The sequence below is a fragment of the Trichosurus vulpecula genome, chromosome 9 (genome assembly GCF_011100635.1).
Source record: "Trichosurus vulpecula isolate mTriVul1 chromosome 9, mTriVul1.pri, whole genome shotgun sequence".
In the NCBI taxonomy this organism is placed as follows: domain Eukaryota; kingdom Metazoa; phylum Chordata; class Mammalia; order Diprotodontia; family Phalangeridae; genus Trichosurus; species Trichosurus vulpecula.
The window spans coordinates 31,223,467-31,246,901 of record NC_050581.1 but is presented as its reverse complement, the minus strand read 5'-3'; the positions used below and the strand labels follow the sequence as shown (position 1 = coordinate 31,246,901).

Sequence of the window (23,435 nt, the reverse complement as noted above, 5' to 3'; positions counted from 1 at the left end):
TTCTTTTACAACCCAACTCACGTGTTAGTTCTTCTCAAAAAAAAAAAAAAAAACAAACCATTTACCTCAGATGCAGCCAGGCCTAGATCATCTTTTGGAACTCATCTAGAGGCAAAAAGCCAAAAGTAGAGGACTAGCCCTCCAATGACTTAGCCTTACTACTCTGTTGTTAGGGACCTCTAGATTGGGATTAGGGTGTTGATCTTTTTGGCTGACTTCTGCCTAATTCACTAGTTAGTTACCCAGTTAATACAAATGCTACTACCTAACATCTGTATAGCACTTTACAATTTATAAAATACTTTATAAAACTACAACGACCCTGTGAGATATTAAAAGATGAGGTACTCGCAGTACATTGTGATTTCCACGATTCTATGGTCTATAAATCTATGAATTAATCAAGATTGTTCATTAGTGAATTAGGCATGCGACTAAAATAAAAAACTTCAGAAAACAATTAAATGACCTTAATTAAACAACAAAGCAGAAATTCCAAAAACAAAAAGGTTAACAAAATTAAAGGCAAAAAAACCCCAAACCCTGAAATTATAAATGTAAATTGTTTCCTGGAAAAAACTAATATAATAACCAGTTTGATTTTTTAAAAAGAGAAAATACAAATTGTTCATGTCAAAAATGAAAAAGAACTTACAAGAGAAAAAGAAAATTATCAGAAAATATTTTGCTGAATTATATGCTAATGGACTAATAATCCAGAGAAATGTATGTTTACAAAATGGATATTTATAAAAAATATAAAATATCTGTTGACAAAAGAAGAAATTAAATATTTAAATAATTCAATATTAGAAAAATAAATTGAACAAGGTATAAATGAACTCACAAGTGAAAAACAAAAACTCCAAGACTAGAAGGATTTGGAAGAGAATTATATCAACTATTCAGAGAACAATTCATTCTAATATTGCATAAACAATTTATAATAACAGGAAAAGAGGGCTCCCTTCCAATCACTTTAAATGATACAAATACAGTCTTAAAAACTAAACCACATGGGGCAGCTGGGTGGCGCAGTGAGTAGAGCACTGGTCCTGGAGTCAGGAGGACCTGAGTTTAAATCCGACCTCAGACACTTGACACATGTACTAGCTGTGTGACCTTGGGCAAGTCACTTAACCCCAACTGCCCTGCCAAAAAGCAAAAAAACAAAACAACAACAAAAAAAAACTAAACCACAGTGAAATAAAGCAGAGAAAATTACAGACTATTATTCCTAAGTATACTGACACAAAAATTTTAAAACAGTACAGTACAGTAAACGGTCTTGTATCACTCTGCATTCTATTAGCAATATTAAGAAGTTACTTTAAATACACTTCAACAGGTATCTCAAATGTCAGATATGTTTAAAGTCGCTGGTCAACACTTGTATGCTCCTACCAACAGGCTATATTAACAAACAGGCTAATACAATATATTATAAAGATAATATAACATAACCAGTTTTGATTTTTACTGTAAATGTGGAACTGGTTCAACATAAAGAAGACTATACACATACAAACATACATATATATGCACCATATATATGCATATATATGTAATAAAAACCACATGATTACATCATTAGATGTTGAAAAAGGCTTTTGACAAAATCATTCCTGTCACCATTGGAAAGCTTGATGATGATGGACTTGACTCCTAACATAACAAACAGTATCCATCGAAAACCAAGATTAAACATGACATGTAATAGAAAGAGTTGGACACCTTTCAAATAAGATTTGGAGTAAAGCAAGGATGCCCATTATCACCGTTGCCATTTAAACTAATCCTAGAAATCCTGGCTATAGCAACGAAAAAGAAAGAGAACTCAAGAGACTGAACACAGGCAAACAGGAAATAAAATCATCACTTTTTGCAGTTGATATGATTATAGACTTAGAAAACCCTAAAGTGTCAACCTAAATATTAATTGAAATAACTGGTAACTTTAGCAACACTGAAGGATATAAAGTAAATCCACATAAAATCATGTTCCTTCTTGTATATCACTACAACAACCAGTAAGAGAGCTAGAAAGAGAAACTGCATTCAAGCTAGTTATATAATATATAAATATATATATAAAATGTATAAAAGTGTTATCAATCAAGATATATCTAGGAATATGAATCCAATTATAAAAACCTCCTTGAAGAAAGAAAGACTCAAATAATTGGAGAACTAAGACAACGTAACGGGGTAACCCCCTATAAATAGGCAAATTGTAGCACATGAATATTATTATTTTATCATAGGAAATAATGTAATCGACAATTTCAGAGGAAACTGGGTGGAGTGAGAGGAGCTATTTAAAGAATTTTCTTAACTATTTTATTTAAAAGTAAATGATTTTACTTTGTTTACACATCACCAGCTTTGTAGAGAAAAACAACTTTAAAAGACATTGAAACTCTGATTAATGCAATGATAAACCAGAGGAATAGGGAATGAATCACACCACCCATCTCCTGCCAGAAAAGTAATGGATCAGAACGAGACAAGCATTTTTGGACATGGCTGACACAGGGATTTGTTTTGCTGGACCGTGTGTTTATTGTGAAGGTGATCTTTTTTTTTGTAAATTATTGTTTTAATAAAGAGGTAATACCATAGATAACAGATGCTTATAAAAATAAAACTAAGCAATTTTTTAAATGTATTTTTCTAAATTAGTTCCTCCCTTCATTTTAACTCATTAATTTTTTACACAGACATGCGTTGGCAACAGACTCTTCCAACAACTTGAAAGAAGTTTTGTCACCAGCCATAAAGTCATCACCTTTATCAAAAGCAGGTCTCTGAATCACTATATTTTAAAAGATTTGGTCAATAAATGAAAATAGAATATGAAGAACTTCTCTAGCACGCAGAAGTTCACTAGCTTTCAAGAGGACAAGCCTTAAGGCACTTGTTTGAACTAAAGGCAGAAATTTCTGCCTTTTTCTGGAAGAAAAAGAAAACCCACTCTTGAAACACTTTGAAAGAAACAATTTTATCCATTGCTTGGCTTACTTAGCAGATAATTGTTAATCACGTGAATGAGATAAGTCTTTCAAATTAAGGTCCTGAATTCAATGTTATGGATGCTACTGAAAGTATAAAGGATTTATTGGCTAACCTTTTTATATGTATGGAAAGGTCAGCATCCTCGCAAATTTTTAAATGCTGCAGGAAAATAGAATTAAGCTACAAAGTTCTCTGTCAATTTTTTTTCAAATGAGAAATCTGCAAACATCTGGAAATACTTCAGAAATCTTTCAAAAGTTATTTCTATCTTGATTGCTTTAAAACTGAACCATGGATTCATAATAATTTTCTTTCTGGACATAAAACTATATCAAAGGCACTGATCTATCCAAAGCTGAACTATCTGATCTTAAGGATGACTACAAAATATTTAATTCCATGTGTTTTATTTTATGCAGTTAAAAACATTATTATGGGAAGGGTTCCACAGGCCTCACCAGACTGCAAAAGGTTAAACTAAAAAAGGTTAAGAACACCTGAAGAACAAGATAATCTTAGAGGAAGTTTGCAGGTTCAATATTCTATGAACCTATGTAGGGTTAAAGCCTTGCCCAAAGTGACAATTACTTAATGGCAGGGTTGGAAATATGAAAATTAGGGTCTAATTCTGAATCACCTATACATTATAAGTATCGTCCATGAACACAGATTATCAAAAGAAATCAGTAGATTGTATTTGTCTTGGCCTGTGACCATGACATTTATTTGTACTGCCTCATTTTCTTCATTAAACAGAGGTATCTGAATAAGCCCCCTATAACAAAGCTTTATGTAATTTAATAATATGTTAAAATAAATACAATATGACATCCTAAAATAAATCACCTCTTTGACAATACATTTTGGAGTTTTGCCTAGAATTTAAACCAAACCCAATGTCCTAGAGTTTGAAGAAATCTTTTTATTTCCCTCTTTTTGAAAATCAGCACATTTCTAATGTATTATCCTATTTCTAATCCTATGATCTCATTCCTGTACTCTGTGTTGGTTTTTCTGTTGGTTTGATAAGGACTGTTAAGATTACAAATGTACAGTTTTGTCCTCTTGCCTGGGAATTTCCCATTCTTAGGGTTTTTTTTGTTTTCGTTTTTTTTTTAAAGAGGACATTTGGCTTGAACTCCGTTTTCTTCCCTTTCTCTTCATTTCAAAATTCCTTGATGTTATCTTCCAGGCTCTCCTTTTCCCCAGTCTCTTACAAAATGATCCTAGTTTTAAAAGCTAATCCCTCTAATATTGGTCCCATGCCCTTCAATCTTCTCTAGTGGATTGCAAACTCAATCATCCACTCTCTAATGTTCAACCTCTCACCGGCTGCTAGTTCCTTCTCTTTTGCCTTGAAACATGTTCAAGTTGACTCCATCTTTAAAAAAAACTTCACTAGATCATACCATCCCTTCAAGCTATCATCTCACATCTCTCCTCCCTTTCGCAGCCTAATTTCTTGAAAAAGTTGTCAATATATATTATATACTTTGACACTCTATCACTCAATCCTTTGCATTTTGCAACCCAAATTTACCAATTATCTCAATTATCTTTTACTGAAAACTCTTCTAGACCTATCTGCTGCACTAAACACTACTCATCCACCCTGGTACCTCCTTCATACTTCCATTCTCCTACTTGTCTAACCAGTCTTCTCAGTCTCTTTCTAGCTAATCATCTATATCACACCACGCTAATTGTGGGTATTCCCCAAGGCTCTGTCCTGGGCCCTCTTCTCTGTCTATACTTTTTTGGTGAAGCCCCTATGAGCTTAATTATTATCCCTATGCTGACTGCTTCCAAACACGCAAGCACACACTGGCACATTTTGTGTGCCTGTGTGTGTGTGTGTCTCCAGCTGCTGTATCTTCCCTGAATTTCAATCTTGTATCACCTATTGCTTACTGAACACTTCAAACTGGATGTCCTAGGGAAATTTTAAACTCAACATGTTTAACAGTGAACTCATTTTCTTTCCCCTCAAACCCTTCCTCCTTACTAACTTCCCTCTTTATGTCAAAGACATCACAATTTTTCCATTCTATCTGATTTATAATTGTGGTGTTAACCTGCAGTCCTCGCTATTTCTCTCTCCAGAAAGCTAATGAGTATTAGAACATCTATACAGAAGATGTTTATTGTTGTCTTTCTTCCTATGCAATTTCATTACATGCCTTTATTTTGAACTAACTGTGTCCTCTGGCTGAATAATTAAGGTAAATTTATTGACCTGCGCTCAAGAACTTGGTTTTGAGTAACACTGACTGCCTAGTATGAGAAGTTGGGGTATGCACCTCCTGTGCTATCCATAAGGTTTTAGTGCTGCAGGACGCAATTTGTCCAAGTCTGATGACTTGAACTCATTGCTCTAGAATTACCTAACAACTTGTTTTTATTCCCAATTAAATGTTTTTGTTCTATACTTACTTCTCTGAAGATCACTGTCCTTGGTAGAAAAACAACAATTAAGTAGTTCTACTTATTACCCTTTGTCAATTATTATTGACTGATTTGCCCCAAACATAGTTTAAAAACAAGTCAAAACCTTTTCATAATCCCAAAAACCCATAGGATGTTGGCCAATTATACCACTGTTACACGGAGGGAGATACCAGGAAGTGGCAGTAATGTTAGGTAAAGTACCAATAAGACAAAAAATGAAGAGCACTTTAGACAAATTCCCATTTACTTTGGCATCAGAATCTCTTTTGGTTTCTTCCTTTCCAAAGTTCCCATCATTTCTGATTTAACCATCAGGTCCTCGTTAGTCAGCATCAAGTTCACAACAGTAAATCTTTATTGCTTCTTCTGCCTTTTGAAAAACGAAGTAATAATAAATACAATTCAAGAAATTTTCAGCTACTGTTTTGAGGAGAGAGTTCCAACAGTTATTCACACAGGTAAAGTCACTACCACTATCACACTGTTTCTGTGTGCAGGCTTTGTAACTGGTTTCTAGAACTCATCAACTGTTTTCTCCTTCTGGCTGGGAGATTTGTAGCATTCTCCCACAACAAAAATCCCTTTTTCTTCATCCAAATGCTCTTCACCATGCTTCTCCCCCACCCCCATCCCCATCCCCATCCCCATCCACATCAATTCATTTCATAAGATTTTCTCGGAGAATTATATTTTCTTCGTATACAGCATGACTCTTACTTCCCTGGAAAAGAAAATGAAATCATATAGGATTTCTTTTCTTTGCTATTCATCCTGATTTTTCTCTTTCACACCAAAGAAAAACTTTAGCTACAGGTAGGGTTACAAAGTTCAGACGATTTCACGTAGACCATAAAATATTAAATTGATGTTGCAACCACTATACCTGAATAGAAATGTGTCATAGTTTCAACGGACACTCCCTCATAACACCCGAAAATATGGACAACAAAGACTACCATGTGAGTAATCCTATTGTTTTTTTTTTAATTTCACAGCTATCTTTCTACACCAAGTTAGCATTCTAAACCACCTCAATATTATTCATGGCGTAAGACTATGTGTTGATATTGCTTAAATTGAATATACCCATACAGAAGTCTCAAGTTTTTCTAGTATCAAAGATTTTTATGCACATTTTCTTTTGTTACTGTACATCTCTGTCTTCAGCCCAATATTTCATTTGTACATCACATTCCCTCTACAAATCACTTTACAGAACATGCTGTCTCTCCAACCACAAAACAAGTAGCTTATTTGATACTACAATTACCCACATTAAATGGCTTTTATTGCTCATTTAAAAATAACGAACTTTATCCTAGACCTTTCTGTGTCTCCTTACGGAGAATCAATAACAGCTAATTCTTGGTTTTTCTAAAACAATTCCCTTTTTATAATTATCTTAAAAATTATGCTAATAATTTATATAAATTCAAAGAGGTTTAGAATAAGTTACTTATTCCTTCTGAAAATATATGCCTTCCTTCCCCATTTATTACCAATTTTCCCTTAGGTCTACTAGAAAAAAAGAATGGCTTGTAGTTTTAGTAAATATAAACTTGTCCCTCATATCTCTCCATTCGGACCCTTTTCATTTCAAGTTATTCATATGAGACCTAGAAGTTATTTTCCTACTCCTGAAGAAAACAGAAACTCATTCCTTGGGACTGATTAGAATCCTCATCCAGCTTGGCATATTATAAATGCCTTGTACTATGGTTCCCTTCCATTGATACCAATGATTAGAAATTGTATCAAATATTTAGTTTTCTGAAGGCAGTCCCTCTCCTCTCCAGTTCATACTCCACATAATTGCCAAACTGATATGTCTAAAAAAGTTCTCACTATGTCACTCCTGTGTTCAAAAAGCCCTTCACAATCTGGCTGAAGCCTATTTTTCCAGGATTACTACACTCTCTCATACAATTTACATCCTGGACAACCTGGAATCTTTGCCATTCCCTATATATAACATTGTGTCTCCTGCCTTCACGTCTTCTTAAGCATCTGACCTCATCATTCAATGTAAACAGCTTCTCCCAAAGTTACTAACGATCTTTTATTTGCCAAATCTAATGGACTTTTCTCAGTTCTCTTGTTTCTGGACTTCTCTACAGCCTCTGACACCCTCTTCCTGATACTCTCTTCTCTCCAAGGTTTTGGGAGACTGCTCTCTCATGGTTCTCTGTCCCTGGCTCTCTTCTAATCTCCCTCTGAACTATTTCACTTAGTCATCTTGTAAACTCCCATGGATTCAATTATCACCTCTATCCTGATAACGTTCCAATCTACTTAACCAACCCTAATCTCTCCGCTACTCCCAGTCTCATATCTGCAGGCTGAAGTGAACAAACATGGATACCATAACTCAACATGCCCATTACTGAACTTACTATTTTCCCTTCTCCCAAACCTCTTCCTAATTTCTCTATTACTGTTGAATGTACCATCACCCTTCCCAGGCTGGGAACTTTTATGTAATCTTTGACTCCTCATTCTCTCATCCCCTCCATATTCAATCTGTTGCTAAGTCCTATCAATTTTATCTTATTAATATCTCTTTTACTACGCAGTATCTCTTCTGACACTTTCGCCACCTTAGTGCAAGCCTTCAGCGCTCTATATCAGGACTACTACAATAGTTTGCTGGTTGGTCTACCACAAGTGTCTTCCTACTTCAGTCCATCCTCTACTCAGCTATTAAAGACATCCTCTAAAAGGACCACGTAATCTGCCCCCACTCCTCTACTCTTTAACTCCAATGGTTTATCACCTTTAGGTTCAAATATAAAAATACTCTGTTTGGGGTTCAAAACCTTTCACAACGTACCTCCCCTACCTTTCCAATCTCCTTACATCTTACAAATCTCCCTCCTCCCCTAGTGCCATCTAGTGACACTGGCCTCTTTGCTACTCCTCAAACATAATACTCCATATCCCAACTCTGTGCATTTTTATTGGCCGTCCCCATGCCTGGAACGCTCTGCCTCTTCATCTCCTCCTCCCTGCCTCCCTAAGTCTCAACTAAAATCCTACCCTACACAGGAAGCTTTTTCTGATCCTCCTTAATTTAGTGTCTTCCCTCTACTAATTATTTCCAACGTATCCTGTGTATGTTTTGTTTATACATGTTAGCATCTTGCCTCCACCATTAGACTGTGAGCTCCTTGACAGCAAGGCCTATCTTTCATCTTTCTTTGTATCCTTAGCACTTAGCACAGTGCCTGGCACAGAAGAGGCACTTAATAAAAAATGTTTATGAACTGACAGAAGCTCTCCCCCATGCCTTGAATGCACTCCCTCTTTGAAGGATCCAAGTTTCCTACAAAGCTCAGTCAAATGCTACTTCCTACAGGAAGTCTATCCTTGTCATTATCTTTGTCATATTCCTAGTGTCTCCCCCCCCCACCAAAATTATATTTTATGTTTATTTTTATATGTTCATATTATTTCCTCCCACCCCCAGCATATAAATTCCTTGCAGGCAGGAACTGTTCTACTTTCGTGCCTGGCACCTAATAGATGCTTACCAAATACCCACTAAACTTGTCTATCACTGAAACAGCTCTTTAACCAAGGATGGAAAGGAGAGATTCATCAGGTACACAAAGGAAAAGCACAGAAGAGTGATTCACTACCCTTTTTACTATGGATGGAAACTGAAGGAATATTTGAGGATCCATAGGTTACTGACAACCAAAGGATAGGATTAGGATCACCAAACAATCCTTTTCGATGGATCAGAATTGGAGCCTTTTCTGACCCAAAACTCAGATAGTAGGTGAACTATATGAGCTTTAGATTTAATTCTCAGATGCTTAGATTTAATTCTCAGACAGTGGCATAAAAAGTGACTTCAAGACGGAGCTACTAATGCTACCTCACCTAATCTCTAAGTATCTACAATTTTCATCATCAAAAACATCTGTTCCATAGCTCTGGGAATTTCCAATATAAGACTACTATTAACAAATATTTAAATAGCACTTTAAGGTTTATGAAGCACTTGGCAAACTTACTTCATTCTCACAACAGCCCTGTGAGGGTAGTACTCTTATGTCCATTTTACAGATGAGAAAACAGGCTGACCAAGGTTAAGCAACTTGGCCAGGGCTATATAACTAGTATCTGAGGTAGAACTTGCATTCAGGTATCGGGACCTCCTGATGCAAAGTCTGGAACTCTCTCAACTCTGCTAACCTATGTACAGACCACTGGATCTTCACAACTCGAATGACATATTCGTAAGACATACAAGAAAGAAGGTTGTTCATTGTGGGATGTTCAATGTTAATTATGTTAAACTTGTGGTATTAATGTGGGATATTCAGGGAGAGGTAGGCACTGAAGACCCTTTCACCTCTGTAATTCTATGATTCCAGATCACAGAAGGATTGAAGTAAGGGGGAAATTGCTACTTTTTAGTTAGTAAAAGTAAGGTTTAGATAGTATTTCTAGAGCTGCTTAATGGGACAAAAAGAGATGAATTCAAGGTAGAAGACCATCTAGGAGAAGAACTTAGAGGCAAAAATGGTAAGATCTGGTAAAGGAGACTTTGAACCAATTTATCTAGGTAGTATCTTTAAAGGAAAAAGAGAAAAAGGAAAAAAAATGAAATATTTTGAAGCCCAGTAAAAATCTTTATATATGATAGACTGGTTACATGGTATGGTAGAAAAAGCATCAAACTGGGTTTGAGTCAGGACTGACTTCTTCTATTCCAGGTTTGCCTAAGGAAAAGTCACTCATCTCAACAAAACACTTAAGACTTAAGAGTCCTCATCTGAATCTTGACAGGTTGTATGCTTTTAAATTTCAAGTGTACTATATAAATGTGAACAATTAATAATAACTCGCATGCTGTCACTGCCCTATTTATTGCTCTTACTTGAATGTTCTTCCTGATCCATACTATGTCTCCTGTAAGAGCCAAGAGATGTACCTGTAATATTTAGGAAAGACAAAACTTCACACAAATTTTATCAAGATCGACAATGGCAATAGCTGCCCTTAAAAACAATACCCAATTACTGAAAGAACAGGTATAAATTTTTCACCTTATTAGATTTTCAAGACTTTAATGCCACCATCAACTTAATAGTATTTCCCCTTGATGAATAGAATGGAAAATCATAAAATAGCGTATTCGAAATTTCCAACATAGCTTCTTAATAAAAGTTCAGTGACTGAATAACTAAGGTACCTGAAATAATCAAAAATTCTCCTGATGAATTCATTCTTTGAGACCATCACTTAATAAACTAGAAAAGATAAATTAGTCAATTCACTAGTTAAGATTTTGGTAAAATTCCTGTTGGCAAGGATTATCATTTTGTTTTAAAACTACAGGTTTGATCTTATGATCATTAGTGATCATGTATAAATAGAAAAAAATATAGAATAGTCTATTATAGTGGAAGAGCATAGTTTTGATGTTAGAAGGCCTAGAAGTCCCAGTCCTATTACTTACTGGATGGCCTTGTAGAAGTCAGTTAACTTCTTTGTGTCTCAGCGTGCCTATCCGTAAACAGCGTAACAGATACTTTTGTCCACCTCACAGGGGTGTTGTGGACAAAAATCACTTTGAAAACTTAAGGTGCTATATAAATGTTCACTGTCTGCATTTCACAACAAACCAAATTTCAGGGAATGCTCATGCTTAGATGCATATAATCGAGGCACCAAGCTAACAAATGCCTAGGTGCCCCTTCACTATGCATCTTTTTTTAAATTAATTTATTCATTTTTAGTTTTCAGCATCCACTTTTATAAGATTTTGAGTTCTAAGTTCTTCCCCCTCCCCAAGACAGCATGCAATATGATATAGGCTATATATATGTACAACCATATTAAATGTATTTGCAAATTAGTCATGTCATAAAAGAAGAATAAGAACAAAAGGGAAAAACTATAAGAAAGAAAAAAACAAAAAAGAGGTAATAGTATGCTTCAATCTGCATTCAAACTTCATAGTTCTTTCCCTGGATTTCACTATACATCTTTAAGTGGAGAATATACGGTCTCATCTTGAGAATGTTGTAGAAGGATTCTCATTCTGATAGTCAGACAACTTCAGGCATCTCTTCCAAAGGCAAGGTTCTATGGATCTTTGAGATGAATATTCTTCAACACCCAAGTGTAAATAACAATTAAAGAAATGCTGCTTTCCCCTATGAATGTGTTTGTGTTTGCTTCAATACTGTGGAAAGCTAAAAATAATTCACGTGAGAACTTTTTCTACAAAAGTAACAAGTGTTTCACACCTTAGCAAATGGCTTTCATGAGCTACTTTTATAAAAAACTACCTAAATATTAAGTTAAAAATCAGTACAAGTGATGTACTTATCTAGGATATTTTTTGGACACCAGCCTTTCATTTCTCACCCTGCTGCATTACTGTTGGACTCCTCTGTCTTCTCCACCATGCTCCAGGAAGCTCATGACTGGGAAAACTTCCTCATCCTGCAAGATCCTTGGGATTCTACCTCATCCTACCCTCTGTCCTAACTGGAAGGCAGAGCCATGAACTACAAAACCTCAGTTCAGATCATCTCATTCCTCAGAAGCTGCAGCAGTCAAGTAACCCTCCCTCAGACCCACCATTTTTCAGCCTCCTCCCTTGTTTTCTTCCTCCATTAGATTGGAAGCTTGAGAACTTTCTTTCTTTTCTTGCATTTGTATCCCCAGAGCTTAGCACCATGCCTGGCGCATAGTAGGTATTAATAAGTTTACTGACTGACCGACTCAGTGATAAGAATTCACATTTATACAGTATTTAAGTTTTACAAATCACTTCCTTAATAATAACTACATTACTTAAAGCCTTCTATACCACTTTATATGTCTATGATTTAGACAAATTGGCCTCCTCACTTTTCCTCATAGATAGCACAGTGTTTTCATCTCTGCTTCTTAGAATACCTAGCTTCCTTCAAAGCTCTGATTAAATGTCATTTCTTATATGAAACCTTTTTGGTACTTCTCCTCTCCCCTTATTGCTAGAACCAGGTTTAAACCGCTCATCTTCTAAAATGAAGATTAACATACTTTCCATTACTCTACCTCTAATTATCATTAAGCCTGCTCAGGACTTATAGAACCGGAATAAAATTTTGGCATAGGAACCTATAACATATATACAAAACACTCTACGGGTTTTTTCCTGAAATATAGTATTTATCTTAATACATATTGGATTCATTACTGTATGTCCCTGTTTGAATCAATCCTGTCTTTTTGTTGCTGTTTTAAGAATGCAACCCCTTTGAAGTCAGATACTACGTCTTCCAAAGTATTATTAGCAAGCGTCCAACACTGTTGACAAGAGCCTAATTCTTTAACCAGCAACAATAAATGAGAATTTGCATCCAGTATCAATTCTGCTGTCTCAATGCTACAGAAATGCTTTGGGAGGCACTTGTAGAATTAAATCTGCCAAGCCATTATCAAGGCCCAACACCAAATAAACAATTCTAACTTACGATATCCAGAATGACATCAGTGGTCATTGAAACTTCTAGACAGAGTCAAGCCAGATGTGGCTTCATAATCATCAATACTTTTAAATCCATCAAGTTGGAGTGACAGACCTATGACTCACACTTTGACACCCTTTGTGTAAACAGATAGATGTTTGAAAATATGTTCCTATGCCACAAAGGAGTTTTCAAAACGGCCAACGAGCACACTTAACGCACTTACTTTATGCCACGCATTATTGTAAATGCTGGAGATGTAAAGAAAGGCAAAAGCATTATCCCAGTCCTCAAGAAGATAACATTCTGGGGTTTTTGTTGTTGTTGTTTTTTGGCAGGACAACTGGGGTTGAGTGAGTTACCCAAGGTCACACAGCTAGTACATGTGTCAAGTGTCTGAGGCCGCATTTGAACTCAGGTACTCCTGACTCCAGGGCCGGTGCTCTACTCACTGCACCACCTAGCTGCCCCAATGAAATAATGAAATTTTTCCTCAGTTATGTGTAAAAACAATTTTTAAGATTAATTTTTTAAAAATTTTTGAGCTCCAAATTCTCTACCTCCCTCCCCTCCTTGCCCACACTGAGAAGGCAAGCAGTGTGATGGGTTATACATGTACAGTCATGTAAAACATATTTCCATGTTAGTTATGTTGTGAAAGAAAACAGACAAAAAAAAAGAGAGAGAGTATGCTTCAATCTGCATTCAGACTCCACCAGTTCCTTCTCTGGAGATGGACATAATTTTTTACGGTAAGTCCTTCAGAATTGTCTTGGATCCCTGTATTGCTGAGAATAGCCGTATCATTCACAATTGGTCATCATCCAATGTTGGCATTACTGTATGTATACAATGTTCTCCTGGTTCTACTCAGGTATTTCAGGTTTTCCTGAGAGTATCCTGCTTGTCATTTCTTATAACACATAGTATTCCATCACAATTATACACTACATTTGATGCACCCCAATATACGCCCAATTGATGGGCATCCCCTCCATTTCCAAGTCTTTGCCATCATAAAAAGAGCTGCTCTAAATATATTTGAATCAGTAGGTCTTTTCCTTTTTGTTTTTTTCAAATCTCTTTGGCATACAGTAGTAATGGAATTGTTTGATCAAAGCATGCTTTATAGCCCTTTGGGCATAGTTTCAAATTTCTCTCCAGAATAGTTGAATCAGTTCATAACTTCACCAACAATGCATATTAGTGTCAATTTTCCCACATCCCCTCCAACATTTGTCATTTTCCTTTTCTCTCGTATTAATCAATCTGATAGGTGTGTGGTGGTAGCTCAGTTGTTTTAATTTGTATTTTTCTAATCAACAGTGATTTAGAGCATTTTTTCATATGACTATAGATAGCTTTGATTAGTTTATCTGAAAACTGCTTGTTTATATCCTTTTGATCGTTTATCAATTAAAGAATGGCTCTTATTTCTATAAATTTGACTCAGTTCTCCATATATTTAAGAAATGAGATCTTTATCAAAGAAACGGGTTATAAATTTTTTCCCACATACTATGTATTTCCTTCCACCCTATTTTCCCCATTTATCCTGCTTGCTCTCTCTCCTTTCACCCTGTCCATTCTCCAGTGTTCTGCTTCTGACTTTTATCTCCCCCAGTCTGCCCTCCCTTGTATCAGCCCCTCCCCACTTCTCTTATCCCCTTCCCCTTCTACTAGACTTCTATAACAACTGAGTGTGTATGCTATTCCCTCTTTAAGCCAATTCCAATGAGTATGGGAAGAGCTCAGGTGAGTCCCTGCCTTTTCTCTGCCATACTGGCTTGGCCCTTATTTATTTATTTTTTTAGAAAGCAATTTCTCTATGTAGTTTGCTCTACAGGTTACTAAAAAAAGAACAGGTTTTAAACAAGGAGTGAAAGGTAAGAAAAACCATATACACTTAATGAAACCTGAGGTATCTAATGGGAGAAAGCCTAAGAGAAAATGGAAATGCGTACCTTTATGCTGGTACATGTATTTTTAAGTTAATTTTTTAAAAATATGTACAAAGTAAAAGTTAAAATTCTTTTTTTAACAACTAGAATAAATTGATTTTGGATTGAGGTTTTTCAAGGCAGCACAACCTTTACAAAACACTTAAAAACTATTTAAATTGCATCAACAATGAAGGACTTTCCCTACAGAATAAATCTGATGCAGGCTCCTAAAAAGTTAAAAATGAAATGAAAGAGTGTAGATGTTTCTGGGGCAAACTCCAGTGAACTCAGATTGGTTAAATAAAAACAATGAATTGATGCTAAAGGAAGACATAAGAAAAATCTAGAAGATGGCAGCACAAAACTACCTTTGCTTTGGGATGGAGTTTGAATTGTAGCTCTGACTCTTTGCAGGGTGTTAAGCACCTCAAATTAGTTGCCTGTTCTGCACACCCTTTTGAAAAAAACTGTAAATTACTGATACTAATGAGGCAGAAATTAAGAACTTGTATGAAGCATTTTGCTGAGATAGCACACAAATTTAAGTTAAGGGACCAAAGAGTACAGGGACTATGGTGTAAATCCAGATCTCATTTCCAACTCAACACATGGCTCATTACACCACCAAATCCTGCCCAAACCAAATTCCTGTAATTGGGAAATACTTAACTATAAAACATAAACAATATTACATTTTAAAACTAAGTCACTAAAAGGCCCTCAGGGATCCTTACGTACAGCGTAGTATCCCCATTTCTATTTGAGTTCTCTACCACTGCAGTAGACAATGATGGCTTACTCAGAAGTCACAATTTAGAAACCTCTTAGAATTGTTACTATTTAAGTTTAAAACCCAGGAAACTCAATGGCACAGAAAAGCTTGTGATATTCAGAGATATTACAAGCAAGATTAGGGAGCCTAGTGAAGATTCTATCATACTATAAATTGACATCATCTAAGAAAGAAAAATTTCAAAAGGATTTGACATCAGGACCTAAGAGGGAAAAGGGATTTAAATGTCTTTGTTTTTTTTCCTACAACCTTTGGCTCTTTTTCTACCACAGTAATAACTTCCTGTTTGTAAATTTGGTACATTACTTAATTACTTTGTCCCCAAGTCTTCATCTACAAAATTCTGATGTCCCTATCAATTTATTTTTCTCCCCCCCCCTTCACCTAAATCAATATTGTGAATAAGTGAACACTGCGGTTTAAGTAATTAACGCAACTGTCTATAAATATAAAATTCGATTCTATTTTCTCCTCCCTCCTCCCCCACCAAAATAACAGAGTGCAGTACAACAGAATGGCCTTTAAATCAAAGCACCATGCTACATGGCCAATTGCAGTAAGTGGTTATGCATGAGAACATTAAACCTTCTCAGGTTTCCCTTTCTGATGTTCTTCCTCTTCCCCTCCAGCTCTTTCAAATCACCAACCCCCATCCTGCTAACCAATGGAAGACTGTATCTCTTCACTTCCCCATGGATGGTTCTAGTTTGGAAATCCACTTAGTTGCCTTTGGGTTATATTTATATTTGCCACATCTTCTATTCATTTCCCTCTTCCAGGAGACTATAGCTATACATAAACCTCTCAAAGGACAAAAAAAAGTACTGTATACCAGCCTTCTCATTTTTCAAAACTAGTAATAAAAATGTCCTAATTTCAAAGGGGCATTTAAAACCCTATCACCACTTTTCACGCATTCAAAAACACTACAAGATGTGCCCAAGGCATTTCTATAGCCATCAGAGAAAAAAAAAAAGAAAGAATATAGAGCTGTGCACTACTCTAATATCAGCATAACGTTTTGTGTGGCATTTAATTTCAAAATCTAGACACAATTGGTCAAGATTTCTGTTAGCTTGGGAGTTTCAAATGTGTTTTCAAGGGTAAAACTGATGGAATCCAAGTCCTACCATTCAGCCAGGAAATCAACTTCTAAATGGCTTTCACTGTCCTTCCTTCCCATCCCCCAACAAGGATAAACTCATCTAAACAGAAGAAGCAGGACTACCTTGGCTGAACTTAATCAAATATTTTACATGGATTCTACCAAAGGTGTTGGCTTAATACTATTTGCTTTTCTACCCTCTCTCTTCCTATGAAATTTTGGTTACCATCCGCATAATCTCGGCTGGGATCTCTGTGTATTTTACCTACTACAACAAGGAATGTGGGGGGTGGGGTGGGAAGGGGAGGGGAATCCTTACTAAAGCCAGGAAAAATGCCTCCCTGTACAAGAATAGCTTTTCTCTTTTTTATCCCTCGCTGCAAACTCAAAGTACAAGTAAGTTCAGGTCATTTCCTGAGCAGCACTGCAAGTTAAAACAAGATACAGAAAATCAATTAATCTTTCATTGCAAGGACTGCAGCCTGGAAGCACAACGTAGGGGGTGGAGTGGGAGGAGGGAGATGGACGTGAAAGAGGAAGAGAAAGGATTTCAAAAAAAACCAAACGCATGACAAATAGGAACGCACAGACTTCAGCGATTTCTTACCTCACTCAGCTCCGCAGAGGAGTCATTTCCATATTTCAGGACAACTCCAGAATTCATGATTGTACTTTTCAGGCTTGATTATTCCGCAGGTTTTAATACACGGAAGTTGTGTTTGAGACTCAACATTCACTCCCTTTCCTCGCTTTTTTCCTTTTTGCACATTTTGCTCTAGACAGCCATTTTCACTCAGGAATTTGTAAATCCAAAATCATGATACAAACATTCCGAAAATAGCCAGGTTGGTTTTCGTTTCACCAACGATCCATTGCTACAAACGATTCGCTAACGTTGCAAAGCACCCAGTTGCCCCGACTGCAGACAGAAGGTAGCAATCGCTTTGCATTTCCAAACTGCCAAAAGTCCATGCGAAATATCAGCTCCAGCAATGCCTCCGCAGTTCTGGGCTACCTTTCTCCACAGCTGGGTTAAGAAGGCACCTAGCAGAAGAGACCAGCACCCGAGAAACGATTCAGGGCGCTACCAAAGAGTCCACCGGCTGGGCCCCGTGGAACAAGAGAACGCTCGAGAGAGACACAGACCTCTCTGCGGCACTACACTCTAAAGTTTCCCCCTTCTCTTCAGCCTGGAGTTGTAAGTGGTTTCTGATTGAACACAGCTGTCTTGCTGCTGGCTAAAGGGTGAGCAGAAGGGGCGGGACCTGAACAGAAAAAGGAGGGAGGAGGACATAGAGAGCATTTTGTAACGGCAGGCATCTTTCCAGCTCTTTGTAATACTAATTACAGTACCTAAAACTATAATGATAAAAAAACAAACAGGAAAAGCCACTTAAATAGCCGAGGAAGAGAGGCTGTCTTGGAGTTTGGGGAGGAAGGAAGTAGGGAGAGGAAAGGGAAAGGATATAGACCTCACGAAGTCATGAAAAGTCCTCCCCTCTATGGTACTGACAGATCTAAAAACTCTGTCAGTCATGCACTTCATGGGCTACATTAAGATTTTACAATGGCTTGAGGCAGATATTTTCTCAGATCAACCAAAGAGAAATATTAAGGATGTAAATTTACCATCAGAGGAATCATAGGAGTTAAAAGACCGTTGACAAACTAGAAAACCCCTCCAGAGACAGATAACCAAGGGATTGAAGTCTATATTAGGTGAAGCCTAGTTTGAAGGAACTGGTGATATTTAGCCTAGAAAAGATATTTGGTGGAGAAGAAGGTTATAACAGCTGTCTTCAAAGATTTGAAGTGCTGTCATCTGGAAGAGCCCCTCTGGCCCCAGAAAAGCAACAGGTGGAAGCTGCAGAGAGGAAGATTTAAAACTTGATGCAGGGAAAAAAACTTCTTAACACTATCCCAAAAAGGAATGAATTTCCTCGGTAGTGATTTACCTTCATTCAACGTCTCAAGGAGAAAAGCTAGATGCTTGTGGACTATATTGTAAAAGAGATTCCTATTGAAGTGTGGGTTAGAATGTAGAATTTTGCGATTATCCATCCAGGGTGTGTATTTACTTTCCCTCTTTATTCCATGGATGGAACACATTTTCTATATTTAGGAAAGAAAGCTGTTTTCTAATATCTAAAGAGAAGCGGAAGAGGGGTTGAATTTATCTCTGTGGCTCCAGAGCATAGAACTAGGGTCAACGGTTGGACATTACAGAGCAACAGACTTGAGACCAATATAAGGAAGATGAATGTGGACCAAAAATAAGGGAGAATTTTCCTTTAAAAAAAAAAAAAAAACAACTTGATTTTATTGCTACCATTTGCTGACATTACCTCCAATTTTCAGGTAGGCTGCCACAGAGCTGCAGATGTGGAATCAGGTGGAGTAATACAGTAATACAATCAGATCTATGTAAGGAGAAATAGCTAGAGTTCCAGGAAGACATACAGATCTTAGCAGCATAGAGCTAGAGCTGGAGGAGACCTCAGAGAACATCTAGTTCCATCCCTTCTCTTTTCAAAAGAAGAAACTAACCCAAGTAAGTCTTTCTGCTTCTTTCCAAAGCCACTGTTCCATTCCATTGTTTAAATAAGATATACCAGATTTTTTTCTTAAAGGATTCATTTGTATATTTCTCAAACTTCAATTGTTTAGATAGAACTTCACTGTACCAAAATTTTAAAAAGCATAAAATATGTGTTGTTTTTCTCATTATTCCAAAAGTTATCCACAATTAAAAATAAAGGAAACCCAAAGTTAATTTTCTTCAAGCTGACAGAAGAAAATTAGAGTGAAAACTTTCATTTTTGCATATGAATTATTCAAGGCACCAGTCTACACTTTATCTGGATTATCTGGATAATTATCTGGATGATAACCAAATGTTCATTTTACTTTATGTTACGGGAACAAGACTTCATCTGTTGGCTATTTACAGCAACAATCTTTCCTCTACTTTGATTAAAATCGAATAAATTGTTCGTCTTCCCCCAAATAAACAATTGCCTCTCCTCCCAACCCCCCCAAAAGCATCTATCTCAACTGGAAAGATGCAGTCTCAACAGAGGGAAGGAGTTCATACACTTTGCCTTTTGATGAGCAGAATCATTGCTACATTATACTTAAGCATTGCAACATTGCTTGTCCACATTGAGAGAATGCCTCCTTTCTTCTACCTTGAGAAAGACCAAGCTTGTAACTACTCATAACCAAACCTATTGCTCTTCATGCTCCAAGGTACTTAATCTCCCTAGTCTAATGTCTTTAAAGCTACTACAGGTTTCTATAGGCTCCATGAAATCAGTTTCGTTTGGTAGGTAAACAAGGGAGGCTGAAAAATGTCTAATGTTGAGTTAAATAGCAAATTGCAGAGGCAGAGAATGAGATGCCTCATTAATCAAGAGACCAGTTTCCTTTTAGAAAGAAGCCCTACCTCCTCTGACTCTTCCAAGCAAGACAATAGGACCTTCAAGGGTGAGGCTCCTCATCCTCTTAAGCCTTTACTTCTAAAATTGACTAACAATTTTGCTTCTGATGCTTGGGATGAAAGATCAATCCTAGGTAATAGTTTGAAAAGGGCAGGGAGGAGGCGCCAAGGTGATAGAAGTGGCAGCAAGCTGTATAGTCATGCTTCCCTATGCAAAATTCCTCCAAATGAACCTAGAAAATGAATCACACTGAATAGATGATACAGAGCAAGCCACAGCGATCATTTGTCTAACCAAGGTCTGCATAGGAGAGACAGACAAAAGGTTTCCAGACACTGGGGAGTTGGTCAGACCATCTCAGCACTATGCATGCTGAGTGCTATAGTGCCCAGGAGTTTGTTTAACCACCAGGGCAAGATGTCCCCAACCCATGCTGGAGCACCACAATGATGTCAACTGGCAGCTTTGTTACCACCTAGTTCTGGGTCACAGGTCCACGGTGGACAGAGAAGACAACCTATACTCGTAGGAGGCCTTCCAGTTCCTGGGTGGGGAGGCCCTGGGTAATGTACCAAGAAAGGGGAAGTTCAAAAACCAGCATCAGCAATATGGCTCAGACCCCAGAGCAGAGTGGTGTTTTAGTTATGGCACCTAGCCTGCAAAGGAATACCCAGTGCAGCAATCAAAGATAAAAAGGAAGCCTACACTTTTGTCACTCTAAACCAAAAGAGCTTTTTAGCTGACTGATAGAAGCTGAGTTCTGCAGTATTCTACTGTTGCTTAGATCCAAATCCAGGTCAGGAACTTGCAAAGTTTTTACAGGGGTGAGAGTAGGGATAACATCAAACTTTGCCCTGGATCAAACCCCTTTGTGAATACTAAAAGCTTGCAGGTCACTGAGATGCTGGAATAATACAATACTCAATTTTTAAAAAAGCAATAACTGAACAAGCCCTCTAGAAGTGTGGCAGAGCCTAATTCTAATGTCACATCTGAAGTTAGGAAATAAGTGGGAAGAATGAGCAAACAAGCAAATAAAAAACCCTACCATGAAAAGCATATGGTGCTAGACACAAACCCAGAAGAGATTGATTACAAAACATCTACAATCAAAGCCTCAGAGAAAGCAGCTTGGACACAAGTTCAACTAGAATTGCTGGTAGAAATGAAGCAAGTATTACATGAGTTAAAATATTTTTTAATAAATGAAATAAGAATTTTTAATAAAGTTAGAAATGAAATGGGAGCTATGGAAGAGAGCCAAAACAGCTTACCTGAAAAACAGATTGAGGAGAGGAAAAATGAAGACTCATTCGGCTATCAATGCCATAGACATCCTGTTTCAAGAAATCTTAAAAGAAAACAGTCCACATCCTTAGAATAAGAAAGCAAATATACAGAAAAACTTTACCAGTCACCTTTGGGGGAAAAAAAACAAAACATGAAAACACCTAGAATTATCATAGCCAAAATCCAGAATTTCCAGGTCAAAGAAAAAATACTACAACCAGCCAGAAAGAAAGAATCTAATTATCAAGGAAGCACAGTCAAGATCACAAATGATTTAGCAGCCACCACTGTAAAGGAGAAAAGAACGGAGTATTCCAGAAGGCAAAGGACAGAGGCTTATAGCAAAAAATAACTTATCCAGCAAAAATTAGTCTAGTGCTACTGAGTAAAAAAAAAATCTTTAATGAGATAGAGTACTTCCAATCATTCCTTATGAAAATGTCAGAGATGAGTAGAAACTTCAAAATTCAAACATAGCAATGAAGAAGTAAAAAGGTAAACATGAATGAACAATGATAAGGAACTAAACAAGAATAAATTCCTCACATTCAGATATGGGGAGGTGATACATATGTCTCCTTTGAACCCTATCATTATCAGGGATCAGAGGGAGAGTCTAATTAGACAAGGCCCGGAAATGGTCCTGTTATGTCTTGATGATCTTTATAAAAGAATGGAAAGAGAGGAGAAAAGGAATACACTGTAGAGATGGGTGGGAAGGGAAAGGAAGGTTAAGGAAAATTATCTCATTATCAGGGTGCAAAAGTAGATATTTATACAAACAAGGGGGAAGTAGTAGGAGTAGTTGACAAGTGTCAACCTTATTCTCATCTGAACTGGTTAAAGGAAAGAACACACACATACATATACACACACAGTAATGCACACACATACACATGCACAAAAACATTGGAAACTACATGATTACCTTAATTGATGCAGAAAATGCAGAAAGGATAACACTAATTTATACTAATAAAAATATTTAGAGTGTGAGCATTGAAATCATCTTTTTATATAATTAATGTATTAAGAATAGCTATCAAAAACCAAAAGCACGTATCATATACAATGGTAATACACTAGAAGCTTTTCCAAGAAATACAGAATTAAAACAAGGATGTCTACCATCCTTAGTATTATTTGTCATAGTTTTATAAGTGCTAGTAATAAGACAAGAGAAAAAATTATAGGCAAAAAAAGTTAAAAATAATCCTATTTCTTGCTGACGTGGCTTACTTAGAAAATCTTAGGGAATGAATAAAGGTATCAGTGAGATAATAGTAGCTTCAGCAAAGTTGCAGGATACAAAATAAGCTACAAAATAAGCAACAAAAATCAACAGCATTTCTAGATAATAACAAAATCTAAGAGCAAACAATAGAGAGGGAAATACCAGTCTAACTACAAAATACAGAAAATATTTGGGGATCAATCAACCAAAAGAGACAAAGTACTTATGTACAGCCAACCACAAAATGCTCCATAAATAAATAAAGAACAACTTAAATAACTGGAGGAATATTTAGTGCTCATGGTTGGGCCAATGTAGTAAAAAAAATGACAAAACTACAAAACTTAGTTACAGTTTTAATGCTATACTAATCTAACTATCAAATGAGTACTTGGCAGAACTTAATAAAATAATAACAAAATCCTTTTGGAGAAGCAAAAGATTGAGACCTGGCCTGCACAACATATTGCCTACAGGCTGCTTATGAAAAATGTAAAGGATGCTAAAGAAAGTAAAGATGTAATGATTACTTTATCCATGCCCCACTTAACCCACCTTCCACTAGTCACTATCATATAACTTGGCAGATGGGTTACCACTGCACATGCTCTCCTGTTTGTCATGTGACCCACAGCAATCAATCATCCTCAATCTGTCTCTAGTCTGAGAGGAGCTATTTCATCATAAATAAA

At 36.6% G+C, this 23,435-nt stretch overlaps 1 protein-coding gene across 1 annotated transcript in view; it reads right to left on the bottom strand.

Annotated features, from left to right (window-relative positions):
* The window catches only part of MCC (MCC regulator of WNT signaling pathway), a 265,718-nt gene extending 247,739 nt beyond the window's left edge, over window positions 1-17,979 (bottom strand). The window contains exon 1 of the mRNA XM_036737648.1: window positions 17,387-17,979. Within this exon, the coding sequence (XP_036593543.1) occupies window positions 17,387-17,443 (57 nt within the window). The 5' untranslated portion in view covers window positions 17,444-17,979. The remainder of the gene's footprint in view (window positions 1-17,386) is intronic.
* Between the last annotated feature and the right edge of the window lie 5,456 nt (window positions 17,980-23,435).